Source organism: Pimephales promelas, chromosome 10 (assembly GCF_988280905.1).
Source record: "Pimephales promelas chromosome 10, fPimPro1.hap1.1, whole genome shotgun sequence".
Lineage (NCBI taxonomy): Eukaryota > Metazoa > Chordata > Actinopteri > Cypriniformes > Leuciscidae > Pimephales > Pimephales promelas.
The window spans coordinates 29,372,446-29,393,673 of record NC_142778.1 but is presented as its reverse complement, the minus strand read 5'-3'; the positions used below and the strand labels follow the sequence as shown (position 1 = coordinate 29,393,673).

Genomic DNA, 21,228 nt, shown 5'->3' with positions numbered 1-21,228 from the left:
ACCACTTAAAAATAGTGCCAAAATATACTGCCACGTTTATTATTTTATCACAATTAACTTATTGCAATTCATTTTCAATAAATAATGAATGATTTAAAATTATTTTATAAAATATATATATATATATATTTATATCAGCTTATATATTATAAACCTCTGACTTGGGCGGAAGTGACGTCAGTCGGATGGATATGCAAGCGCCTGTGTAGTGCTGCATTCTTCCTTTTCCTCCGTGGCCGCCATCGAGTTAGGAGCGTGGTTCCTGGCGTGCCGTGAAAACTTACTATAATGGTGAGCACAATGAATGCCTTTTTTTCAATAAACATTCTTAATTTCATTGTTTTCCGTGCATGTATATCATTATGAGTTGTTTTTGGGTGAAATGTTTGGCGTTAGCTATTATGCTCGCGTTACGGCGAATCTCGGCAGCCATTTTGATCCAGTTCGGCATGTATACACGTGTAGTAGTAATGGTTTGGCAGCTGACTCAAATATTCAGACGTTCTTATAAAGAACACATTTATTCTGTTTTAGAACTCTCTACTTTGTGATCCAAGTAGAATTTAACAGCCAAGTTGACAATACATGTAATAACATTGTTGGAAACGTCAATTTGCGTGTTGTGGCCTAGTTTTATTTGAGCGCATACGCTTTAATTTTGGGTAGCATGGGCAAGTATTAAATGGATCGTTTACTTTAAAATGACAATTTGTCTGAAAGACTGAACTTAAATCCACAATTTATCACTGTTTTTATTGCTTCATTTTCCTAAAAAATGGTACTCTTGCTATGATGGTGTAATTTGCGTCCTACTCTGTGATCAGTGACAGTTGCCTGCTGTCTCATGCTGGCACAGGAGGTTGATGAAAACTAAGACTGAGCAAGATTAAAAGCTCTAACTAATGAATAAACCTGGAAATATATGGAAGTTATTCATACGTCTTTTTTGTGTTAGGCTTGCGCCCGACCGTTAGTCTCGGTCTACTCCGAGAAAGGGGAGACAACCGGCAAAAATGTGGTTATGCCTGCAGTGTTCAGGGCTCCCATCCGCCCTGATGTTGTGAACTTTGTGCACACCAACATGCGCAAGAACAAGCGCCAGCCCTATGCTGTAAGCGAACAGGCCGGTGAGTGATGTGTAAATACAAGTTTTGAGTTAAAAAGTTTCTTCAATGATGATATTCAACTTCGGTCCGTGTTTCTGACACCTGATTATGATAGAAGTTCTGATGAGACTTGGTCTTGTTTTTGAAATTTCTCTATATTATGGTATGATCAGTTATAACTCCAAAAGATGTGTCATTTCAGGTCACCAGACCAGCGCCGAATCCTGGGGCACAGGAAGAGCCGTGGCCCGTATCCCCCGTGTGCGTGGTGGTGGTACCCACCGCTCCGGACAGGGTGCTTTCGGAAATGTATCCTGACCTAACGCGCTATTTACTTGGAAGAACTTGTCAAATCTTTGATTGTAAGCAAACCTTGCTGTGATGGTGTAATTTGCGTCTGACTCTACACACAGCGACAGTTGCCTGCTGTCTCATGCTGGTGTGGAAGGTTGACGAATATTCTCAGTCTGAGCAAGTTTACATACACATTTAGTTATTAAGGGGTGTTCACACCAACATAAAAGCGATAGATGGGCTGAATGAACATGTAAATAAGTGCCTTATAGAAAAGCACATTCACCAAGTGCTGTGACTTTCTGTAGGAGTTTGCTAGTATTGTTACAGCAGCTGGTCTGGGCATTTGACAAAAAGCACAGATCTTACATTGCAGTTTTCTGCGTGTTCTGATTAAAGAGATTGTACAATTTTAGTTTTTGACAACATGTAAATGTTTGTGTTGGTCTGAAAGATTTTGCTCTGGTGTGAACATGTGTTTAGTGTGAAATGTTGACCCTTGACTCCAGTGTAGATGTGTCGTGGTGGCCGCATGTTTGCCCCCACAAAGACCTGGCGCCGTTGGCACCGCAGGATCAATGTTAACCAGAAGCGTTACGCCATCTGCTCTGCCTTGGCTGCTTCTGCTCTACCTGCCCTGGTCTTGGCAAAAGGTGAGTGAACAACTGCTTCATAATGCTTGAGCATTCTCAATTTAGTGCTAAAGAATCCTCAGTTTGCAGAAGAGCCAAATCAAACCTATTTGGTTTTTCCCTTTCGAAAGTAGCAAATATTGAATATTTTTAAAATGACCGTGCTTAAACTTAATTTATTTCGTTTTCTTGACTTGTAACCAATGCCAAATGTTTCAGGTCACCGCATTGAGGAGATTCCTGAAGTCCCAGTCGTCGTTGATGATAAAGTTGAAGGATACAAGAAGACTAAGGAAGCAGTGCTTCTCTTGAAGAAACTTAAGGCGTGGAATGACATCAAGAAGGTGAGATACTCTCAAACTCTTGATATTGACTGAAAATGTTGCAGTTTGCCACAATTAAATCTTTTTAATGCATATTTCTGGTCTCTAGGTTTATGCTTCTCAGCGTATGCGTGCCGGTAAGGGTAAGATGAGGAACCGACGGCGTATCCAGCGTAAAGGACCATGCATCATCTACAATGAAGACAACGGTGTGACACGAGCTTTCAGAAACATCCCTGGTATGCAAAGTGATCTTGTATTTGACATTTGCTTCTCATTACTACTCTCAATACATGATGAGGTCCACTTCTAGGTCCGTGTTTATGAATTAAATGATCTTAGTGGAAGTTCTGACTAATTGAACACAATTTTGTTTGTCTAGATGGTTGTAAAATCATTAACAAGGGTATATTTTGGCAGGCGTCACACTGCAGTCCGTGAGCAGACTGGACCTGTTGAAGCTTGCTCCAGGTGGACACATCGGACGCTTTTGCATTTGGACCGAGGGTGCCTTCCGCAAGCTGGATAACCTGTACGGCACTTGGCGCAAAGCTTCCTCCCTTAAAGTTGACTACAAGTGAGTTCCCTTAACCTTTTTGTCTTTTTTTCCTTTTCTGGTTGTGCTTTGTACAACAGTGATGAACATTTACTTAGTCCGTGTTTTTGAACACAATGATAACATTATAAGTTCTGAGTTGACATGTGGTGGTCTGAATCCCCACTTGTTTAAATGTGCAACATTTTGCATCTATATACACAATTTGTACATATTGAACACAACTGCCTTGTCATGTTCCAGCTTGCCCAAGCACAAAATGAGCACCACAGATCTGCATAGAATCATCAAGAGTGAGGAAGTCCAGAAGGCACTTCGTCCTGCTAAGTATGTTTTGGTTACTTGGATTTGTCATTTTGTCAACATATTGCAATGATGAGATTCCTACTTCTGGTCCGTGTTTCTGACTACTGATTGTATTGGAAGTTCTGAGCCCTCTTGCTCTGAATCAAAAAGGCTTACAGTACTAGTCAAGTAACTTGTTTTTTTTTTTTTTGTATTGCAGCCGCAAAATTAATCGCAGAGTGTTCAAGAAGAACCCTCTGAAGAACCTGAGAGTGATGTTGAAGCTCAACCCCTACGCCAAGACTGCACGTCGCCGTGCTATCTTGGAACACAACCCTGATGTAAGTTCCCTCATGACCAAGTCTCTTGTCTAATTACTAGCTGAGCAATTTCTAATCTATTGAACTTTGTACAGATCAAGGCCAAGATGCTGAAACCCAAGAAGAAGAGGGTTGTGAAGAAGACCAAGGCTCAGAAGCCCGCAGCTGCGCCGGCCCCGGCTCAAGCTTAGGGTTCATAAACGGACACGATCACAAATCCTTTTCAAATAAAACAACCATTGAAAATTGATAAATCTGTCCTTTTTAATCCACTGCATACCACTTAAGCACTGCCACATTCAATCAATTATCATTTGTTAAATAAATCTCTTAATATAATGTAAGTTAAATGACTTTTTTTCACACTTTTGAGTTAAAGACTGCACATTCACCATATTGAAATTAAGCAGAACACAAAATATAACAATGAGATGTAACCACTTCAGGGATAGCTGAATATGAAAAGCAGTGTTGTAGTTGAGACCACCTCACCAGAGAGAGTCGAGTCCGAGTCAAGACCAAGTCCATAGAGAGTCGAGTCCGAGACCAGTGAGGGTCGATTACCTAATTTACTTTTATTTACTTAGAGAAATCCTTTTTTTTTTTTTTTTTTTTTTACTGAATTTACTTAGTTTAAAAAATATGATCAGTTTAGGGTAAAAAGGCCACATAGTAGGTGGTGTTAAAAGTAATTCTATTACAATTTGTCATGCGCAGTTGCGCACTAGAAAATCACCGATCACTGGGCGTGTCAATCAATTTAAAGAAATATTTTATTAACATGCATTAATAATCATGAAAAATGTTTTTAATTGAACTCGAGTGGACTCGGGAATAATTCCGAGTCCTAAAAAAAAAATGTTCGAGTACGAGTCAATTCCGAGTCCAAATGGTCACGAGTCCATGACAAGACCAAGACCATTAAAATATGGTCTCGAGACCGAGTCCGAGACGAGCCTCGAGTACTACAACACTGATGAGAAGTATATCATAAGTCCACATTTAGAGGGGGATCCATTGCAGTTATGTTCTGGTGCAGTGCAACAGCCTTTTGATAGCTTTTGCAATTAGAATTACATTGATTTTGTAAAACAAAAACTCATTGATTAAAGCATTGAACAACCAGTATTTGACAACAGATTTCAAGCACCCTATCAGGTTTGATGCATTGTTATTACAGCAGTATGCTTGTTAATACTCAAGACAATAGAAAAAAAAAAGAGGGGATGGATTCAGGAGATGTCAGTTTACTGTTGGCCTGAGGGTGGAACTGGAGATGTTGTGTGTGAAGAAACACTAAATGGTTGGTTTAGAAAAAGATGGCGCTGCTCACATTCCCACACTGTGAGTTGGAGTTGCTGGCTGGTTTAGCCCAATGGTGCTGCATAGCCATCCAGCAAAGTCAACCTCCTCTGCCTCAGAGTTCTTTATGAAGGGATGGACCTGAAAAAGACAATTATGTTTGAGGTGCAGTCTTGCAATTGAAAATAATATCTGTGTATGAGGACTGACAGAAAATGATTGTTCCTACCATCAGTTGCTTGAGGTCTGCTCTTTCTGCTGGATTTTTGATTAAACTAAGCAAAACAAGAAAACATTGAGAAACAGAGTATAAAAATTGTCAAAATATTGGTGAAGGAAATAAAATGAGATGGGATGCAAAACGTCTCGAAGTAACAATACTTTTGAGAGCAAATCTCCGTAGCTCGGTAGAAGGCAACATATTTCAAACTGTTTTTTAGTCAACCACCAGATGGAGCAGCAAGCTCCTCTGAATAAGCATTTGTGCATTTAGATTAGAATATGTTTTTATTCAGTGCACTGCATTTTGTAAGTATCCTAGTTGCCTGGAAATCGAACCCATATAGATGGGTTAGACGAATAAAACTAAATGCAAAAAAACGTTGCTTACCATTTGTTAACAAAGTCTTGAAATTCTGCACCAAAGATGCTTGGTAGCTTAGGAGGTGGCTGAAAAAGGAAAAATGCTCCATTAAGCCTAAGCGAAGCAGCCAATTAATCTTCACTTTAATTAATTCACTGCCATAAAGTGGTTTAGTAGTCTTATAAGCACCACTTTAAACTTACCTCATTGACAATATAGTCAAGCAGCTCAAATATAGCCATGGGAGGTCTGCTGTCTGGACCGTATGCTGACAGGACAAACAGATAAAAATAAAAGTTTTATAGTCAGAAACACCTTAAAGGGATACTCAACTTTTTTTTTTAGAAAAATAGGCTCATTTTACCACTCCCCCAGAGTTAAAACAGTTGAGTTTTACCGTTTTCGAATCCATTCAGCCGATTTTCTGATATTTAGAAGAATATCAGTAACCAGACAGTTTCTGGTCTCATTGACTTCCATAGTAGGATAAAATATATACTATGGAAGTCAATGAGACCAGAAACTGTCTAGTTACTGATTCTTCTAAATATCAGAAAATCGTCTGAATGGATTCGAAAACGATAAAACTCAACTATTTAACTCTGGGGGAGTGGTAAAATGAGCCCATTTCCAAAAAAAGTGGAGTATCCCTTTAAAATTGATCAGTTTGTACATGTACATGCAGATAGGATGGTATACAGCCACTCACACCCGCCGGGTCGACCAGGGGGCCTGGGTTTAGGGGACGCCTCGCTGGCGGAGGGGTCACCCTCGAGGGGCTGACCAAAGATTTGCTCCAGTTCCTTGGAATCAGGTGGTGGGATAGGGAAGCGTCCAATGGCCATCTCCACCAGAGAGAGACCCATGCTCCATATGTCAGACTGGACAGAGTAGTGAGTCCCTTGAAGGCGTTCAGGCTACAGATGGACACAGAAAAATAGGGAGGAGAATCATACAGAGAGGAAATTAACATTATCATACAGGAAGAGATAAGATGAAAAACAGGAGCCTGAACAAACAAATGGCTGCTCCGAGATAATCCAAATTAAAGGAAACACGCATCATAGAACAGCAAGGCGACCCTTTGAGCTTATAAAACTTAAACTTTGTTATTTTTTTTTAAATGAGCGACCGTTTCGCCTGATAAGACACTTATTCATCGTCTGGAATGGTTTAAAGCCCTTTGAACAGTTTGCAGTTTGCACTGAAACTGTCTTTTGGACCTTGAGCCGTTTGGTTCCCACTGAAGTCCATTATATGGAGAAAAATCCTGGAATGTTTTCATCAAAAACCTTCATTTCTTTTCGACTGAAGAAAAAAAGACATGGACATCTTGGATGACATGGGGGTGAGTAAATTATCAGTGTGAACTACTCCTTTAAATTTTTTATGCATATATTTATTTTTGCTGAAAGTGTAAACTTACAGACATATAGGACCTGGTGCCCACAAACGAATTGGCCATGGAGTCAATGAGTTGTCCACTCACACCAAAGTCACACAGCTTGATCTCACCACGCGAGTTCACCAGGATGTTGGATGGTTTAACATCTGCAAGAAAAGGAAGAGGTCTTCCCGTCAGTCAACTGCGTCAACAAAAGAGTAAATGAACCGATGACCGTTTGAGGTAGCATGCCACCAATTACCTCTGTGCATGATCTTGTGTTTCTCCCGCAGGTAGGACAGGCCTTTTATCACCTGCATGAATGGAAAGAAAACAGGTCCAGAAACATTGAGCATTGTACTTCAGCCTTACTTTTTTGGGAAACAGTCCACAAGAGATCGAGGATATTTTTGAGATAGGTTAGAGATACTGACCGCAATACTAACTTTGCCCAGGATTTGTTCTGGGATCTTGCCTGCTTTCTTCAGGGACTGATCCAGGGAGCCGCCATCCTAAAAAAAAAAAAAAGAATTCGATGGAGATATATTCAGTTACTCTTATATAGTACCTAAAAAAGCAAAGGCAGTGAAGAGATACTGAAAGGACATTGAACTTTATGTACAGTTAAGTCTCTTATGACTTATAAGGCTCTTATGCTAATCAAGGCTGCATTATTAGATACAAAAATACAGCAAAAAACAGTAATATTGTGAAATACTATTCCAATTTAAAATAACTGTTTTCAATTTTTATATATGTTAAATTGTCATTTATTCCTGTAATGTCAAAGCTTAATTTTTAGCATCGTTACTCTTCAGCGTCACATGATCCTTCAAATATCATTCTAATACGCTGATTTGTTGCTCAAGAAACTTTTCTTCTTATTATCAATGTTGAAAACAGTTGTACTGCTTAATATTTGGTATCAATGAAACCATGATACTTTTATCTTTCTCAGGATTCTTTGATGAATAGAAAGTAAAAAGTACAGCATTTATTTGAAATAAAAATCTTTACTGTCAGTTTGAATAAATTTGATGGATCCTTGACAAAGTAAATGATTAAAATCTTACTGACCGTAAAGTACTGAACCTAATATATTTTTATATTTTTCTCTGTATTATGTTTGACACCAAGAGAGGACACAGTACCATGTTCTCCATACATATGCTGATCTCTCCATCACTGTAGAAAGCCCCGTAGAAGCCCACTATATAGGGAGAGTTGCATTCATGGAGCACCTGCAACTCTCTGATGATCTGATTCCTTATGGCTGGCTTGATCTCGAGGTGGATCAACTACATGAAAATAAGAAAAAGTGAACAAAATAGGTTTGTTTTCATAAAAAATAAATAAAACTAGCTCCGGAAATTAAACAAACATTGACATAATTTGACATTATTTAATGTTTAACATCCATCCTGATGTTTACCATGTTGCGATTTTATCTTAATAAGTGCCGTGCAAAGCATAATTCTTGCCAGGGTTTCTGCATTATATAGTTAGCTGATTCTTTGCATGCATACTGTCAGTTCCATAGTTTCATGTATGAGTGTAAATGAGTTGTTTGGAGTTCATGTGCTGACTGCACTTCAGCTGGTTTTCTTCCCTGGGAGCTCTCATATTAAAACACATTTGTTTCATCATTATGTAGTGGACTACTGGTAATTTGGCTTTAAAGGGATACTCCACTTTTTGGAAATAGGCTTGTTTTACCACTCCTCCAGAGGTAAACAGTTGAGTTTTACAGTTTTCGAATCCATTCAGCCATTTTCAGATATTTCGAAGAATATCAGTAACCAGACAGTTTCTGGTCTCATTGACTTCCATAGTATATTTTTTTCCTACTATGGAAGTCAATGAGACTGTCTGGTTACTGATATTTCTTCTAAAAATCAGAACTGAAATATAAAGTTTGCTTCACCATAACTTACTTTCCTGGCCATGATGAAGCCTGAGGGTCTGTGTAAGACCTTGAAGACCACTCCTCCATTGCCTGCACCCAACTCACAAATCTTCTCAAAGTCATCATCTTTTAACTCTCCAACCTTCTGCTTTTGGGTAAGGAAAGCTTCCAGGCGTTTCTTCTGCTGCTCATCCAGTTCCAGTTCCTCTAGCTTCTTCTGAAGAGCTTCCAGATTTGTTCTAACACAAACACAGAGAGAAATTAATTTAATTTCTAAAATGCTGAAGCAATTCAACAAGGCGTAATCAACGAATCAATATAGTCATGAGAATCTGCAGAAAAAAATGTAACAACAAATGTAACAATGTACAAATTAAACAAATGTCATAATGTTAGGTTTTTTTTCAAGAATTTCATACTTTTAAATATAATGGATTTCAAATTATTTCAAATTTTAAATATAATAAATGCTCATCACAGGATATGTGTAGTCAAGTTCAAATATTTTTAGATGCATTACATTTTGTTGTATACATTACAATGTATGTTTGATTACATAAATAGAACAAAACTGCATTGTGCCATGACAAGCATTTTTCAGTGCAGTTTTGTTATTGTGAACTAAGACTAAAGCTCTTTAAAATCATTTTCATTAATTAAAAAAAGCTGAAAAAAATTAGTATTGCCTTGACATCTAACTGAAAAAGCTTAAGTTCAAGTACTAAAATTACACTAAAAATTATATAAAAAAGAAATTAAAGCTAAATAGAAATATAAAAAAAACACTAATGACAAAAGCACATAATAAAATTATTAAAAACTAATTAAAATGAAAACTGAAGATATAAAAATAAAAGCCATTTCAAATTAAGAATAAATTATTTATTGTATATCAAATTGTTCACAAAATTAAAGAATAGCAGAGTTCACACCACAGCTATAACGATAGAGGCACAGAGAAAACGATATACAATGGGGAGAACAAGTATATGATACACTGCCGATTTTGCAGGTTTTCCCACTTACAAAGCATGTAGGAGTCTGTAATTTTTATCATAGGTACTCTTCAACTGTGAGAGATGGAATCTAAAAAAAAAATCACATTGTATGATTTTTGAGTAATTAATTAATGATAAAAACTGATATGATAAAAATTACAGACTTCGACATGCTTTGCAAGTGGTAAAACCTGCAAAATGTACCAAGTGTACCAAATACTTGTTCTCCCTACTGTAGATGGAATCACTTTCAGAACGATTTTATCCAGCTGAGGTACTATAAAAACATTATAAAGCTTTATTCCTGCTTTTTTGTTAAACATTATTATGTCAATCTACAAGAAGGATTTCTCTCTTGAGATAAGTTAGAGAACATACATTCTTACTGTAAATACTGAAACCCATCCTTTACCCCTTAGCTGTCACCCCTTTTTGAGAATGGGGGTTAAAATGCACTATTCAAACTTCAATGGTTGTAATTCAAGAATGCACACTTAAAAAACGAAAGTAGGAAAAAGTTATGGAAGTTTAAATTTACAGTAAATCAAATATACTGTACTATATATATTTTTTTATTTTATATAAAATACATATTTTACAAAATATTTTTTTTACCCTAAAATTACTATAAAATCAAAGCCATATATCTAACCAAGTTATGTTCCAAATTTGAAAAACTAAAGTTCCCATGAGATTTTGTTTAGGCATAGTACCAAAAATAGCCACCGGGTGCCATACATTCCATTGAATTTAGTTGTGTACATTCTGCCTTAACAAATTAATACATTTCTGTCAAAATATCAATTCTGTCACAAAATCTGGAACCTTGAGACACAGACCTTTCTGACAATGTGTTATGCCCAAAAGGGGAGGAGCCTGACAAAAAAATGTAGAGTACCGTTTCTCTGGTAATGTAATGCACAATTACAAAACGGTTTTCACAGGATAAATTCTGAGTTAGTAAGCTTAAAATGATACCTTATTTATGATAACTTCTAAAATATGTGATATAATAAAAAAGGCGATAAAAAAGATAATATTATATTTTAGAGGATAATATATATATATATATATATATATATATATATATATATATATTACAATTTTTTAGAGGATAATATAATATTATAATTTTAATTTTATAATTTTATTATGAACTTTTAGCATTAAAACCAAAGTTTTAATTATTAAAGGTGTGTGCGTCAACGTTTTGTGATAAAGGTCAGAACTCCTGTTATGATGCAGAAATTTTTGAGGTGCACTCTTGTCAAAAAATCATTGGTTACTCTTTCTACATTTGTAGCAAAAAAGCAGTCTTAGACCTTTCCAACGATATATAGTTTGTCATGATTAGCTTAGGATTTAATAGAAATATAGCAAAGTAAAGTAGGTACGGTATTGTACAAAGTGGCTTTCTAACATCTTCTTCCTAAAGTTCTGTTTGAGGAAACAGTGAGTTCCTCTAAGCATGCGAGCCTTTCCCTTGGCCCTGTTGTCATGGTGATGTATTTCCTTAGCTTTCTGCTGGAAGAGTGAACTTCCATGACCCTCTGCTCTCCATCCTCTCCGCATCTCCTTCAACAACACTGTTCTTCACCATGTCCAACTGCATGGATTTTTCAAATGAACCAGTTAAATGTCTTATGATTCAGATGTTGATACCAATTAGGAATTATTTAAACATAACCTTTCATGCAGATGTTTGCACACGTTGCAAACATCTGTGATGCGGCTGTATCTTCAAATGAATGTTGGACGCTATGAGCCTCGAGGGCTTTTAAGCATTGAGCCGATTCAGATGGAAAACTTGTTGCCCTGCTGTTGAACAGTGTTTCAGGCCACAATAATTGACCCTCACACATAAATTTACATCAAACCGTGCTGATCAGTCTGCAACCTACTGCAACACGCTTTGCTCCAGGACAGACAGAACGACTCAGGTGGATGAGAGCAGCGCAAGTACTCCAGGATGTCTATATCTAATCTATATGCAGAACGAGGCAAAGTGTTTTCATTTTTGACAGCAAGGCCAGTTATAACCATGGTTACGAGGCTGCTGTGTGGGTGTAAGTGGGTGGCGTGGATGAGCTGTGGTGGAGACGTGATAATGGTGAAGGACGCACAAGATGCCAGAGTGGAGAAAAATACTTGTGAAACTTGTGTTAATGTAGGAGGTAGAACAAGGACTCCACATCCAGAGTGATTCCATGGCAAGATTTTTTCTGCTGGCCTAGTCAATCCAGTAGTTGAAATTTTTACTTGCCACAGTAAAAATTGGCCTCACCACAAAAAAAGGATACATTTAATTTTTTTTTGTCACATTTCATGTTAAAAATGTACTGTTTTATTTTTTTGCTTGGTTTTTATTTTTCAGTGATATCTGAAAATTATCTTGATTTATTATATTATAATAAAAACAACATGAATAATTTCTGGAAAACAATGACAACATATAATGCATAACAAATTAATTATTTATCATTTGAAAATTGGTTAATAAATAGTGACTTTGCTGTTTTTCCCATTCATTTCTATGGGTGCCCATTTTTGACCCAAATACAAGATTAAGGAGGTTTTTTTTCACCCACATTGTAGAATTGAGTAAAAAAATGTGTTTGTTCAGGAGGCAAACTTAGGAAAAGTAGCCAAGTCTTGTATCACTCAGATCAAGGGAAGTATTTTTAAAAAAAAAATAAATCAAAACTATTCTGCCCACATTTGTCCAGAATATGGTTTTAGGGTTAAACATGAAAAAAATCTTACAGATGAGTTGATAAATGTTTACATGTGAATAAAAGCCTAAATTCAACAGAAAGTGATAATGTCTAAACCGCTCAATTCATAAGGATTATTATATATATATATATATATATATTAGAGCCAGACCGATATTATCGGCCAAAATTAGGCATTTTCCAAACTATTGGTATCGGCAGTTATAATGGCCGATAAATGAATATTTCAAAAATAAAATAAAAACGGACGAAACACGCTTGAACCATGTCATGAGTGTTGGAGTTGTATGGTTTGTCCACCAGAGGGCACTCTTCACCATTCCTGTTGGCAACACTCGTTGAGTTGGTCACGATACATACATTGCTTGAATAACAATTAAAAGAACATCCCCATCAGTTCTCTTAACTCAAATAAGCATGACAAAATTTGTGACTATCATGTCCAGTTTAAATAAATAAATAAATAAAATATCGGCCGATATATCGGAATATCGGATTTTAAAACCCAAAAATATTTGTATCGGTATCGGCCTTCAAAATCCTTTATTGGTCGGGCTCTAATAAATATATCTCGTCTCTTTATGAACTTTTTGAAGCGTCAAAATGTCAGTTGACTAAGTTGTCTATGGAGGGAAAAAATGCTCAAATTTCATTAAAAATATCTTCATTTGTGTTCCAAAAATGAACAAAAGTCTTAGTTTGGAAAAACATGAGGATGAGTAATTAATTACGTAAAAACGTATTTTAATTTTTGGGTGAACTATCCCTTTAATGTAATAAATAATTCAAACCTACTAGTGAATTATTTAGTCTACCCTTTGATACACCACAAAAAGGGCAGATTATTTCTGAGAAAAGATACAAAATTGCATAAAAATGAAGATTTTGAGGATCAAACACAGAAAAGCCTCTGTAGAGTACTTGAAAGAATCATAACTTCACTTCCATTTTTTCCAGCGTTTTTGAAGGTGTGTGTGTGGATACATTATGATCAAACACGGGAAATAAGTGGTCAACTTCACATGTCGTGCTTTGGAATGTGAATGTAAACACTAGGGAGTGCCGGAATCAGCTGAGGTTAGACAGAAGCAAACCATTTGTTTTACGCACAAAACCTGAGATGATGTGGTCAATATTTAACTATACGCTCCATAAATCATTCCTCTGGATACATCTGTGCTGTCGTCAATTTAAACTCATACATAAGAAGAGAATTAGGGAACAGGTAGGAAATGCATGGGAATAATCAAGCTCTTCTTGATAAACTAAAGCATTCATATACACCCAGCAGTGCTCTTAAGTAAAATGGAGAGCAGCAGATGGTGCCATGGTGTGTGAGTGGTGTGATTGTGTAACACTGTTACATTGTGTGGTTTCCTACTGATTATCTTAAAAAGACACAATGCAGCATAGAGCTCATGGGAAACAATATAGCAACAGAGGTACTGCTGTCAATGGAGAGAGATGAAACAAAACTGTCCGCATACAAAATTAGCATTGGCAAGTTCCAAATGAAAGTAAAACTGGCTTTGGCAAATTAATAAAACAAGGTTTCTAGTAATGTGGACAATAACCTTTTAAATAGAAATGAACCTCATCAACATATTGCAAGTCAGACACTTTTTTTCTAAAGTGAATGACACATGCAAAAATGAAAATGTCTAATATTACATTTTTCACAAAAACATTAAGCTGTTTTGATTATAAGAAATGTTACTTGAGCACCAAATCAGCCTATTAGAATATAACAATTTAAAAGAATATATTATACTTTCAAATATATTAAAATATAAAACGGTTCTTTTAAATTTATACTGCATTTTTGATTAAATAAAATGCAGCCTCAGTGACCATTAGAGATTCCTTTCGAAACTTACAGATCCCAAACTTTTGAACGGTAATATATATGCAACACATCTGAATGTAGAATATTGGTTGCGTTAAAGGAGTAGTTCACTTTCGAAAAAACTTTTGCTGATAATTAATTTACTCACCCCAATGTCATCCAAGATGTCCATGTCTTTCTTTCTTCAGTCGAAAAGAAATTAAGGTTTTTGATGAAAACATTCCAGGATTTTTCTCCATATAATGCACTTCAATGGGAACCAAACGGTTTAAGATCCAAAAGACAGTTTCAGTACAAACTGCAAACTGTTCAAATGGCTTTAAACGATTTCAGATGATGAATAAGGGTCTTATCAAGCGAAACGATCACTCATTTAATAAATAAATAACAAAGTTTAAGTTTTATAAGCTCAAATGGTCGCCCTGCTCTGTTCTGCGACACACATTTGTGACTCTCCTGTTCGAACTCGTTCATCGAAATGAACGAATCTTTTTCAGAGTCATTTTGTTCATTCAACGAATGAAAAAGACTCATTCATTTTGATGAACGAGTTCAAACAGGAGAGTCACGAACGTGCATCGCAGTACAAAGCAAGGCGACCATTTGAGCTTATAAAACTTAAACTTTGTTATTTTTTTTTAAATGAGCGATTGTTTCGCTTGATAAGACCCTTATTCATCGTCTGGAATTGTTTAAAGCCCTTTGAACAGTTTGCACTGAAACTGTCTTTTGGATCTTAAACCGTTTGGTTCCCATTGAAGTCCATTATATGGAGAAAAATCCTGGAATGTTTTCATCAAAAACCTTAATTTCTTTTCGACTGAAGAAAGAAAGTCATGGACATCTTGGATGACATGGGGGTGAGTAAATTATCAGAAAAAGTTTTTGGTGACTTAAACCACTCCTTTAAGTCACCAAAACACAAAAAAACGAAAAAAATTAAAAGCTTTGTTTAATAGCAGTAAGAATGCAATTGTAACTGGCTCCAATGAGGAGTAAATTGATTTACCAGTCATCGTAAATATTATCTTAACAGCAAATTTACATAATTAGCAAATCCATTAAAGAGGTGATGCATATAAAGTTCTTCTCAAGCAATAAGAAAGAACTTAGAAAATAACATAACTGCACTCTTTGAGATGTTTGAGGCTTTCCACGACAAAAAGTGTTGTCACAGTATTTAACATTCCAAGCCTCTCTCTATAACACTGACTTCCAGGATTGAATCACCACCACCACACACACACACACACACACATTCCAAAGGGATCTTGACACAGCCTGTCCTGCTCTTCAGGAAGGAATGTAATTTTACTTTACCGTCATTCTCACAAACATCACACTGTAGCACTATTCTAGCACAGCTAATACTTCTTCTTTATGTAGAAATAATAACCATTTTCTATACACTATACTGAAACTTTATCCTTAAATAATTAATAGTCTCTTAATGCCAAATGGAGAGACTACAAGAGGGGAAAGTCTCTGAGCCCTCAAATGAGCCCAATGAAACAAGAGGCAATGACATGCACCAGTGGCTCAGGCTGTGAGGATTGCCATTGGCTCGACATCAAAAGAACAAAAATCACAGGTCTGCCAAACGAAGGTATAGCACTGACCGAGGTGATCCTCACTGTCACCATATCTGTCTGTGGGGATGTGAAGCAGGCAAACAAATCAATACGCCATCACTTGTATCTATGGTGGTCAGCTTAAAAATCCTCCGTAATTACTTACTGAGGTAAACTGGTGGATACTTGGGCTCAGAGAATGCTGTGACATTCATTTACATATCCATCTAGGATCAACAAACACTGCCTGGATTTTTGGCCTCTACACTAATTTATGGCTGAACAATATATACAGAGGACTGCTCTGTCCAAATGTGATAAGGTATTCTCATTGATCTTAGTGGCAGGAGATGCGCACCTTTTATGTTCACTTGGTGGATACTAAACAACACTAATATATGGGCAATTCCTCAAACAGTGTTCCTCATTAATATATCTTACAATACATAAACTAAGAAACATGCTTAAAACAACAACATTCAATAATTCTATACTGGGGTCAAAGGATGTCTCTTATGCACAAGGCTGCATTTATTTGTTAATAAATAATGACAACAACCGTCTACCATAGTATCCTCAAACCTATTATAAGCCTCATAGCTATATTACAATCTATGAAATTAGCTTGAGATGGCACAATGCAATTTATTAACATTAAAGACTTAATATTGAGTAATATTGTCAATTTGACAGCCCTAACACGTCACTGATGACGACAACAGTTTTTGCAGAGCTGCTTCAGCTGATTCAACTTTCTTGATTGACGAATTGAACTGAATTGAGCTGAATAATGATATATTGTCTTATGTAGTCATTTTATACTTAATAAACTTTGCACATTTTTTAAACTGAACTGAATCAATACTGACCTGACTTAAGCTGTACTGTTGTTTTCTGCAAAGCACATTTGATTTAGTTGAACGTCATTTTCATTTTTATTACTTTGAAGCTGCTTTAAACATTCTTGTATAAAGCAATGTGACTTGATTTGACATTATCTGATTGAATGTTTAAAAAGTCATCCATATTGCAAAATGACCCATATTTGGTAGTAGGGGTGTAACGATACCCTTGTGTCACGATTCGATACAAATCACGATACGGTATTATTGCGATACTCCAGACATATGCTAAAAGCCAGGTTAAAAAAAAATGTACTGTTGATTAAAATGCTAAATTTGATAGCCTATTACATTGTGGGTTTAAATGAATATCCTTGGACTTGGTGCTTGTAACCCAAGGACAATGGTGAAACCAGAATAACAATATTCATGATTCTGAAGCTGAAAATACAGAATAATATTAGACGAATATGCGAATAGACTAGATATATATAATAAACATTATATAGGCTAACTTAGTAGTTTAATGTAGTACTGATACTAAAACTCTGCAAACTTGAATTTTTTCTCACAGAGTAATTTTGGTTTTGGGGAAACTATTCTATCCACGATACATATTGCCACTTTCCACAATACGTATTGTTGCATTTTTGTATTATGGCACGATATATTGTTACACCCCTATTTGGTAGTATGCAAGTCAACTAATACAATTCATTCGTGGGCTTTCGTTCAAACAAACACCAACACACCCTCAAAAATATCCACAATTTAATACCCAATAAATCATATTAAGCAATGGCAAATCTATAAAATCGCGTTGGAGTCAAATCCATGAATGAAGCAACTTAAAGTGAACGTATTCGCCATGAAATGACACCGTAGAAGCCCACTCACTCTGTGGCCCCGGTTCCGTTTACAGCGTTCCCATCTGGAATTGGGTTCAGCTGGATTGGTTCTGGCTTCCTCCTTTTTTGCATGATGAATCCTGATAGCTGGCTTCTTGGCAAAGAAAAGAAAAATTCAAACAGGAGCAACCTGATCCGCAGACTACACCAACTCGCCTTCAGAGCAATGATGCATAAGCTATGAATAGCCTATCACACCCTAGCAATCGCGGTTTGCTTTTAAATAAATATATAAATAAAGACAGAATGCTGTCAGCGACAATCTCGCATGGTTCTCTGACAGGCAGGACGAAGGCTGATTCGATGAATAGATTATTCACGGAGGAACGGACTATTTCTAGAGGTGTACGACAGTAGAGGATGGGCACTGTTAGATTGTCTCTCGTCTTTACGTCATGAAAATATTTACATCTGTCTTCCGGACAACGTGAACGCGTGTGGAGAATGGCGACATCTGCTGGTGTAAATGCGTCATTACTCCAGATTTGTTGTCAACAGGCCAGAAATGTCAACAATCTATCGTCAGCAATGCATCCAGACTTTTTATGCGTTTATGTATCAGAATATAGACCTTTAAAATAAATGAAAGCATATTTTCAACTTTTACACACCCGCACTTTCAGACCTCCTATATAAAAAGCTATAAAGTCTGATCACATTTGTTCTTTTCTGGTCTAATTATTGTTTATTCATATTCGTTTGTGATCATATGAGGACCCCCTGCAGATCTTTCCCTGGTTGAAAACCCTGGTAATAGATGATACAGCCGATGATACAGAAAAGTATTAAATATATTGCCATTCAGGTCTCATGCACTTGGGAAGTATAACAGACTATTACAAGTTTGAATTGACTTTAAAGTGAAATGCTGCAAAACAAACAGCCCATATAACTTCCATAAATGTTATTTTAATAGAAAAGCAGAAGCCTGTGCCTGTGGTGAAGCACATTTACACTGGACTGGATGTACAAACATAAAATAATCACATAACTAACACATTACTGCATCATATTTTGATGGTCTTACATCCTTAACTCTTTGAAAATGATGGTGGATGCATTTAAGAATTGGTTTCATTCAACTCTATTGATTGATTTTGTATGTTTCATTCAACTCTATTGTGTAAAAACACAATTTAACCAGTTTAAAATTATACAGAGAAAACTAATCATATTGGTTGAGAGAAGTCAGGTCCATGTCTCACTGTGTGGAACCGTTATCATGCAAGATGGACACCAGAAAATAAAAACAGTTCCAGAATGATGTCCCTAATACTATACTATTGAAAATAAAGATCAAATAAAGATCTATTACAAAATGGACAAATGTTTTTTTTTTTCCAATCACATTTTACAGGAAGGGCAACCAGTCCCATTTGGAGATTAAACATATATGTATACAAATCTTCTCTACACTCCTCAAGGCCTTAAATCTGTCTGCAGCTTAGTAAACAGATGCATCTCTTTTGCTCCTTCCAAGTTGTCTTTCTCAGCATTTATCTTCATGCCGGAACCGGTCCAGATTCAGCCTAATTACTTATCTCTGCTACCGTCCTCTCATCTACAGCACATTTTAGAGCTTTTGTGGTTGATATTATTCTTAAGCATACAATATCGTATAGATTATTTCCATCTGTACTCTAATAAAATAGAGAATTAATCATTTGTTAGGCCTACTAGCATAGCATGGTAAGTAAATGTTTAGCCATCATTTCTGAATAAGCATTTAGCTGCGTCTGTCGTGACTCTTAACAATTGTACAGCAACATTGTAAACACTAAACAGTAGACTAAAGCCTTTTAATTTATCAGCAATTTACTCAATTCAGCAAATCAGGCAGATTTGCTCTGTCAGCATTCTTGATGCTCCCCCCTGTGATTTCATAAAAAGCAGATCTGGATAATTACTGAATTTGCATTTAGGGATGCAAGAAATCTTGTCCTCTTAGGAACATCAGATATTATTAAAATTGAAGAGATGTCAAATTAAAGATGCATTAAAAGAGTAAGCAAAAACAGAAAATTATATATTGCTGAAATTGATCCACTGTTATAAATGGTCTTGTCCTTTATTTTTTTCTGAGAAGGTCATTTTTTATTCAGTACATGTTCAGTGTAGATCTGGAATCTATGAAGGAATTTACTTGTGTATATTATCTATGATATTTTATTGTCTGCATTGTCTTGCCTTGTGGAGCTACAGTGTTGGCACATTATGAAGTTATGAAGGATTTGTTGAAGGATGGGCCCTGGATTCAGGTTAGATTGTTTTTTTATTTTATACGACATTAAAATCACCATGAAATCAAAATTGACAATTGCTATTTTTTGAAATAATATTATAAGTGGTTTATCTGGCCAAATCATTATTATTATTTTAATTCATATGTTCTCATAATTATAAGTGATGACCTAAGTATTTGGCACAACCACCGCTGGACAAGGTCAAGGTCACAAGGGATCTCAGTAATAGCAAACCACAACGTTCCAATGAATTCCCGATGGACAAAACCAAGTCCTGATGCCCTTAATTTTTTCAAAAGCATTTTGTACATCGGATGTATGTCACAATAGGGAAGAACTATGGTGGCGTATGTTGACTTCAATTCAAATGGAAAATATTGTGTGTGAATCAAAATCTATTGTAAAATGATTAATCAATGTTTTAAAGTAAAATGGATGAAACCGAGGGATGCACCAATATGAAAATCTTGGCTAATACCGATAACCGATAATTTTTTTAAATATATGAATTATTTTGGTAATTGAAAACCGATAACCGAAACATAGAAAAATCTAAATCCAAATGTTATATAATTTTTGAATGCCTGATTACAAAAACAAAAGTCTCATCATTAAAAGTCATGTCCCAAGCACACAATTATAATCGTCTTGTTATAATTTTATGTATAGCCTACATAACAGATTTGTGCAGCACTTGTTTTCATCTCCAATTATATTTCAAGCCATTCAAAAACATCACGGAGAACAGTGCATATCAGAAGTCTCTCAGCTGGAAATAATTAATTATTGGCTTTAATATCTCGGCCAAATTTTCTAATTTATCAAAAAAAAAAAAAGTGTTCAAAATGATCAACCTGAATATATGAAGAAATCATTGCTGTTTGTTCAACATCAAGTCAATATGACACACTAATTTGGAACCCATATTTAATATATAATAAATAAACAATGCATATCCCAGAATGTAATGTGGTGTGGTAGGCTATATCTGATATGCAGGAAGTGTACCATGGCATAGGAATTGATTGGATGGTTAAAAAGGCGTTCCTAGAGTGAATCACAAAAGCACAATAAGAATAGGCTACTAGACGTACGATGTCAAACACTATACTTTTCACAGAGGCCTACCATATTTTTTTGCCTTTTAGTATGAGAAGCATTATTATTTTAACTTACATCGTCCGGTTATTTGAAGAGCAGTTTTTCTTTTGAGAATTTTCAGTGTGAACATAGGCTACTTGGCTAATAATAAGACTAAAATGTGGTTTTGCTTTAAGTGTAAAAGTAAAAGTTCACCGAGAACGGGTTTTCACCAAATAAACGTGTAGGCCTACGTGTTGTTTACAAGTGCTTGCAGTTTCAGCACCATGATCTCTGACGTCACGTGAGTTTAA

General features: G+C 36.0%; 2 protein-coding genes and 6 non-coding genes across 8 annotated transcripts; 7 read left to right on the top strand and 1 right to left on the bottom strand.

The window, feature by feature from the left end:
• The first annotated feature begins 176 nt into the window (after positions 1–176).
• On the top strand, positions 177–3,770 carry rpl4 (ribosomal protein L4). Its single transcript, XM_039683935.2, has 10 exons — positions 177–291; positions 956–1,127; positions 1,309–1,415; positions 1,915–2,053; positions 2,252–2,376; positions 2,465–2,594; positions 2,776–2,932; positions 3,155–3,238; positions 3,417–3,537; positions 3,612–3,770. The coding sequence occupies exons 1-10, from the start codon at positions 289–291 to the stop codon at positions 3,705–3,707; spliced, it is 1,134 nt and encodes a 377-aa protein (XP_039539869.1). The 5' UTR covers positions 177–288; the 3' UTR covers positions 3,708–3,770.
• On the top strand, positions 786–883 carry LOC120487902 (small nucleolar RNA SNORD16). Its single transcript, XR_005624513.1, has one exon. It is a non-coding gene; the product is annotated as a small nucleolar RNA SNORD16 (small nucleolar RNA).
• LOC120487898 (small nucleolar RNA SNORD18) lies at positions 1,168–1,234 on the top strand. The gene has a single exon (XR_005624509.1). It is a non-coding gene; the product is annotated as a small nucleolar RNA SNORD18 (small nucleolar RNA).
• Positions 1,481–1,580, top strand: LOC120487901 (small nucleolar RNA SNORD16). Its single transcript, XR_005624512.1, has one exon. It is a non-coding gene; the product is annotated as a small nucleolar RNA SNORD16 (small nucleolar RNA).
• LOC120487903 (small nucleolar RNA SNORD18) lies at positions 2,644–2,713 on the top strand. Its single transcript, XR_005624514.1, has one exon. It is a non-coding gene; the product is annotated as a small nucleolar RNA SNORD18 (small nucleolar RNA).
• Positions 2,986–3,053, top strand: LOC120487900 (small nucleolar RNA SNORD18). The gene has a single exon (XR_005624511.1). It is a non-coding gene; the product is annotated as a small nucleolar RNA SNORD18 (small nucleolar RNA).
• On the top strand, positions 3,279–3,347 carry LOC120487899 (small nucleolar RNA SNORD18). The gene has a single exon (XR_005624510.1). It is a non-coding gene; the product is annotated as a small nucleolar RNA SNORD18 (small nucleolar RNA).
• Positions 3,771–4,111: 341 nt separating the features above from the next.
• On the bottom strand, positions 4,112–17,984 carry map2k1 (mitogen-activated protein kinase kinase 1). The gene is made up of 11 exons (XM_039683934.2): positions 17,581–17,984; positions 8,720–8,930; positions 7,937–8,083; positions 7,220–7,297; positions 7,048–7,099; positions 6,828–6,952; positions 6,111–6,318; positions 5,605–5,669; positions 5,429–5,487; positions 5,048–5,093; positions 4,112–4,959 (listed from the first exon to the last, which is right to left on the bottom strand). Exons 1-11 carry the CDS (start codon positions 17,661–17,663, stop codon positions 4,846–4,848), a joined length of 1,188 nt encoding a protein of 395 aa, XP_039539868.1. The 5' UTR covers positions 17,664–17,984; the 3' UTR covers positions 4,112–4,845.
• Between the last annotated feature and the right edge of the window lie 3,244 nt (positions 17,985–21,228).

Coding starts and splice junctions, on each gene's coding strand:
- map2k1 (XM_039683934.2), bottom strand. CDS start 17,663: ATGCAAAAAAGGAGGAAGCCAGAACCAATCCAGCTGAACCCAATTCCA. Junction 8,084..8,719: donor GCTTCATCATGGCCAGGAAA/GTAAGTTATGGT, acceptor ATTTTCATGTAG/TTGATCCACCTCGAGATCAA. Junction 6,953..7,047: donor ACACAAGATCATGCACAGAG/GTAATTGGTGGC, acceptor CTTTTCTTGCAG/ATGTTAAACCATCCAACATC.
- rpl4 (XM_039683935.2), top strand. Junction 1,416..1,914: donor GACAGGGTGCTTTCGGAAAT/GTATCCTGACCT, acceptor ACTCCAGTGTAG/ATGTGTCGTGGTGGCCGCAT. Junction 3,538..3,611: donor TCTTGGAACACAACCCTGAT/GTAAGTTCCCTC, acceptor AACTTTGTACAG/ATCAAGGCCAAGATGCTGAA.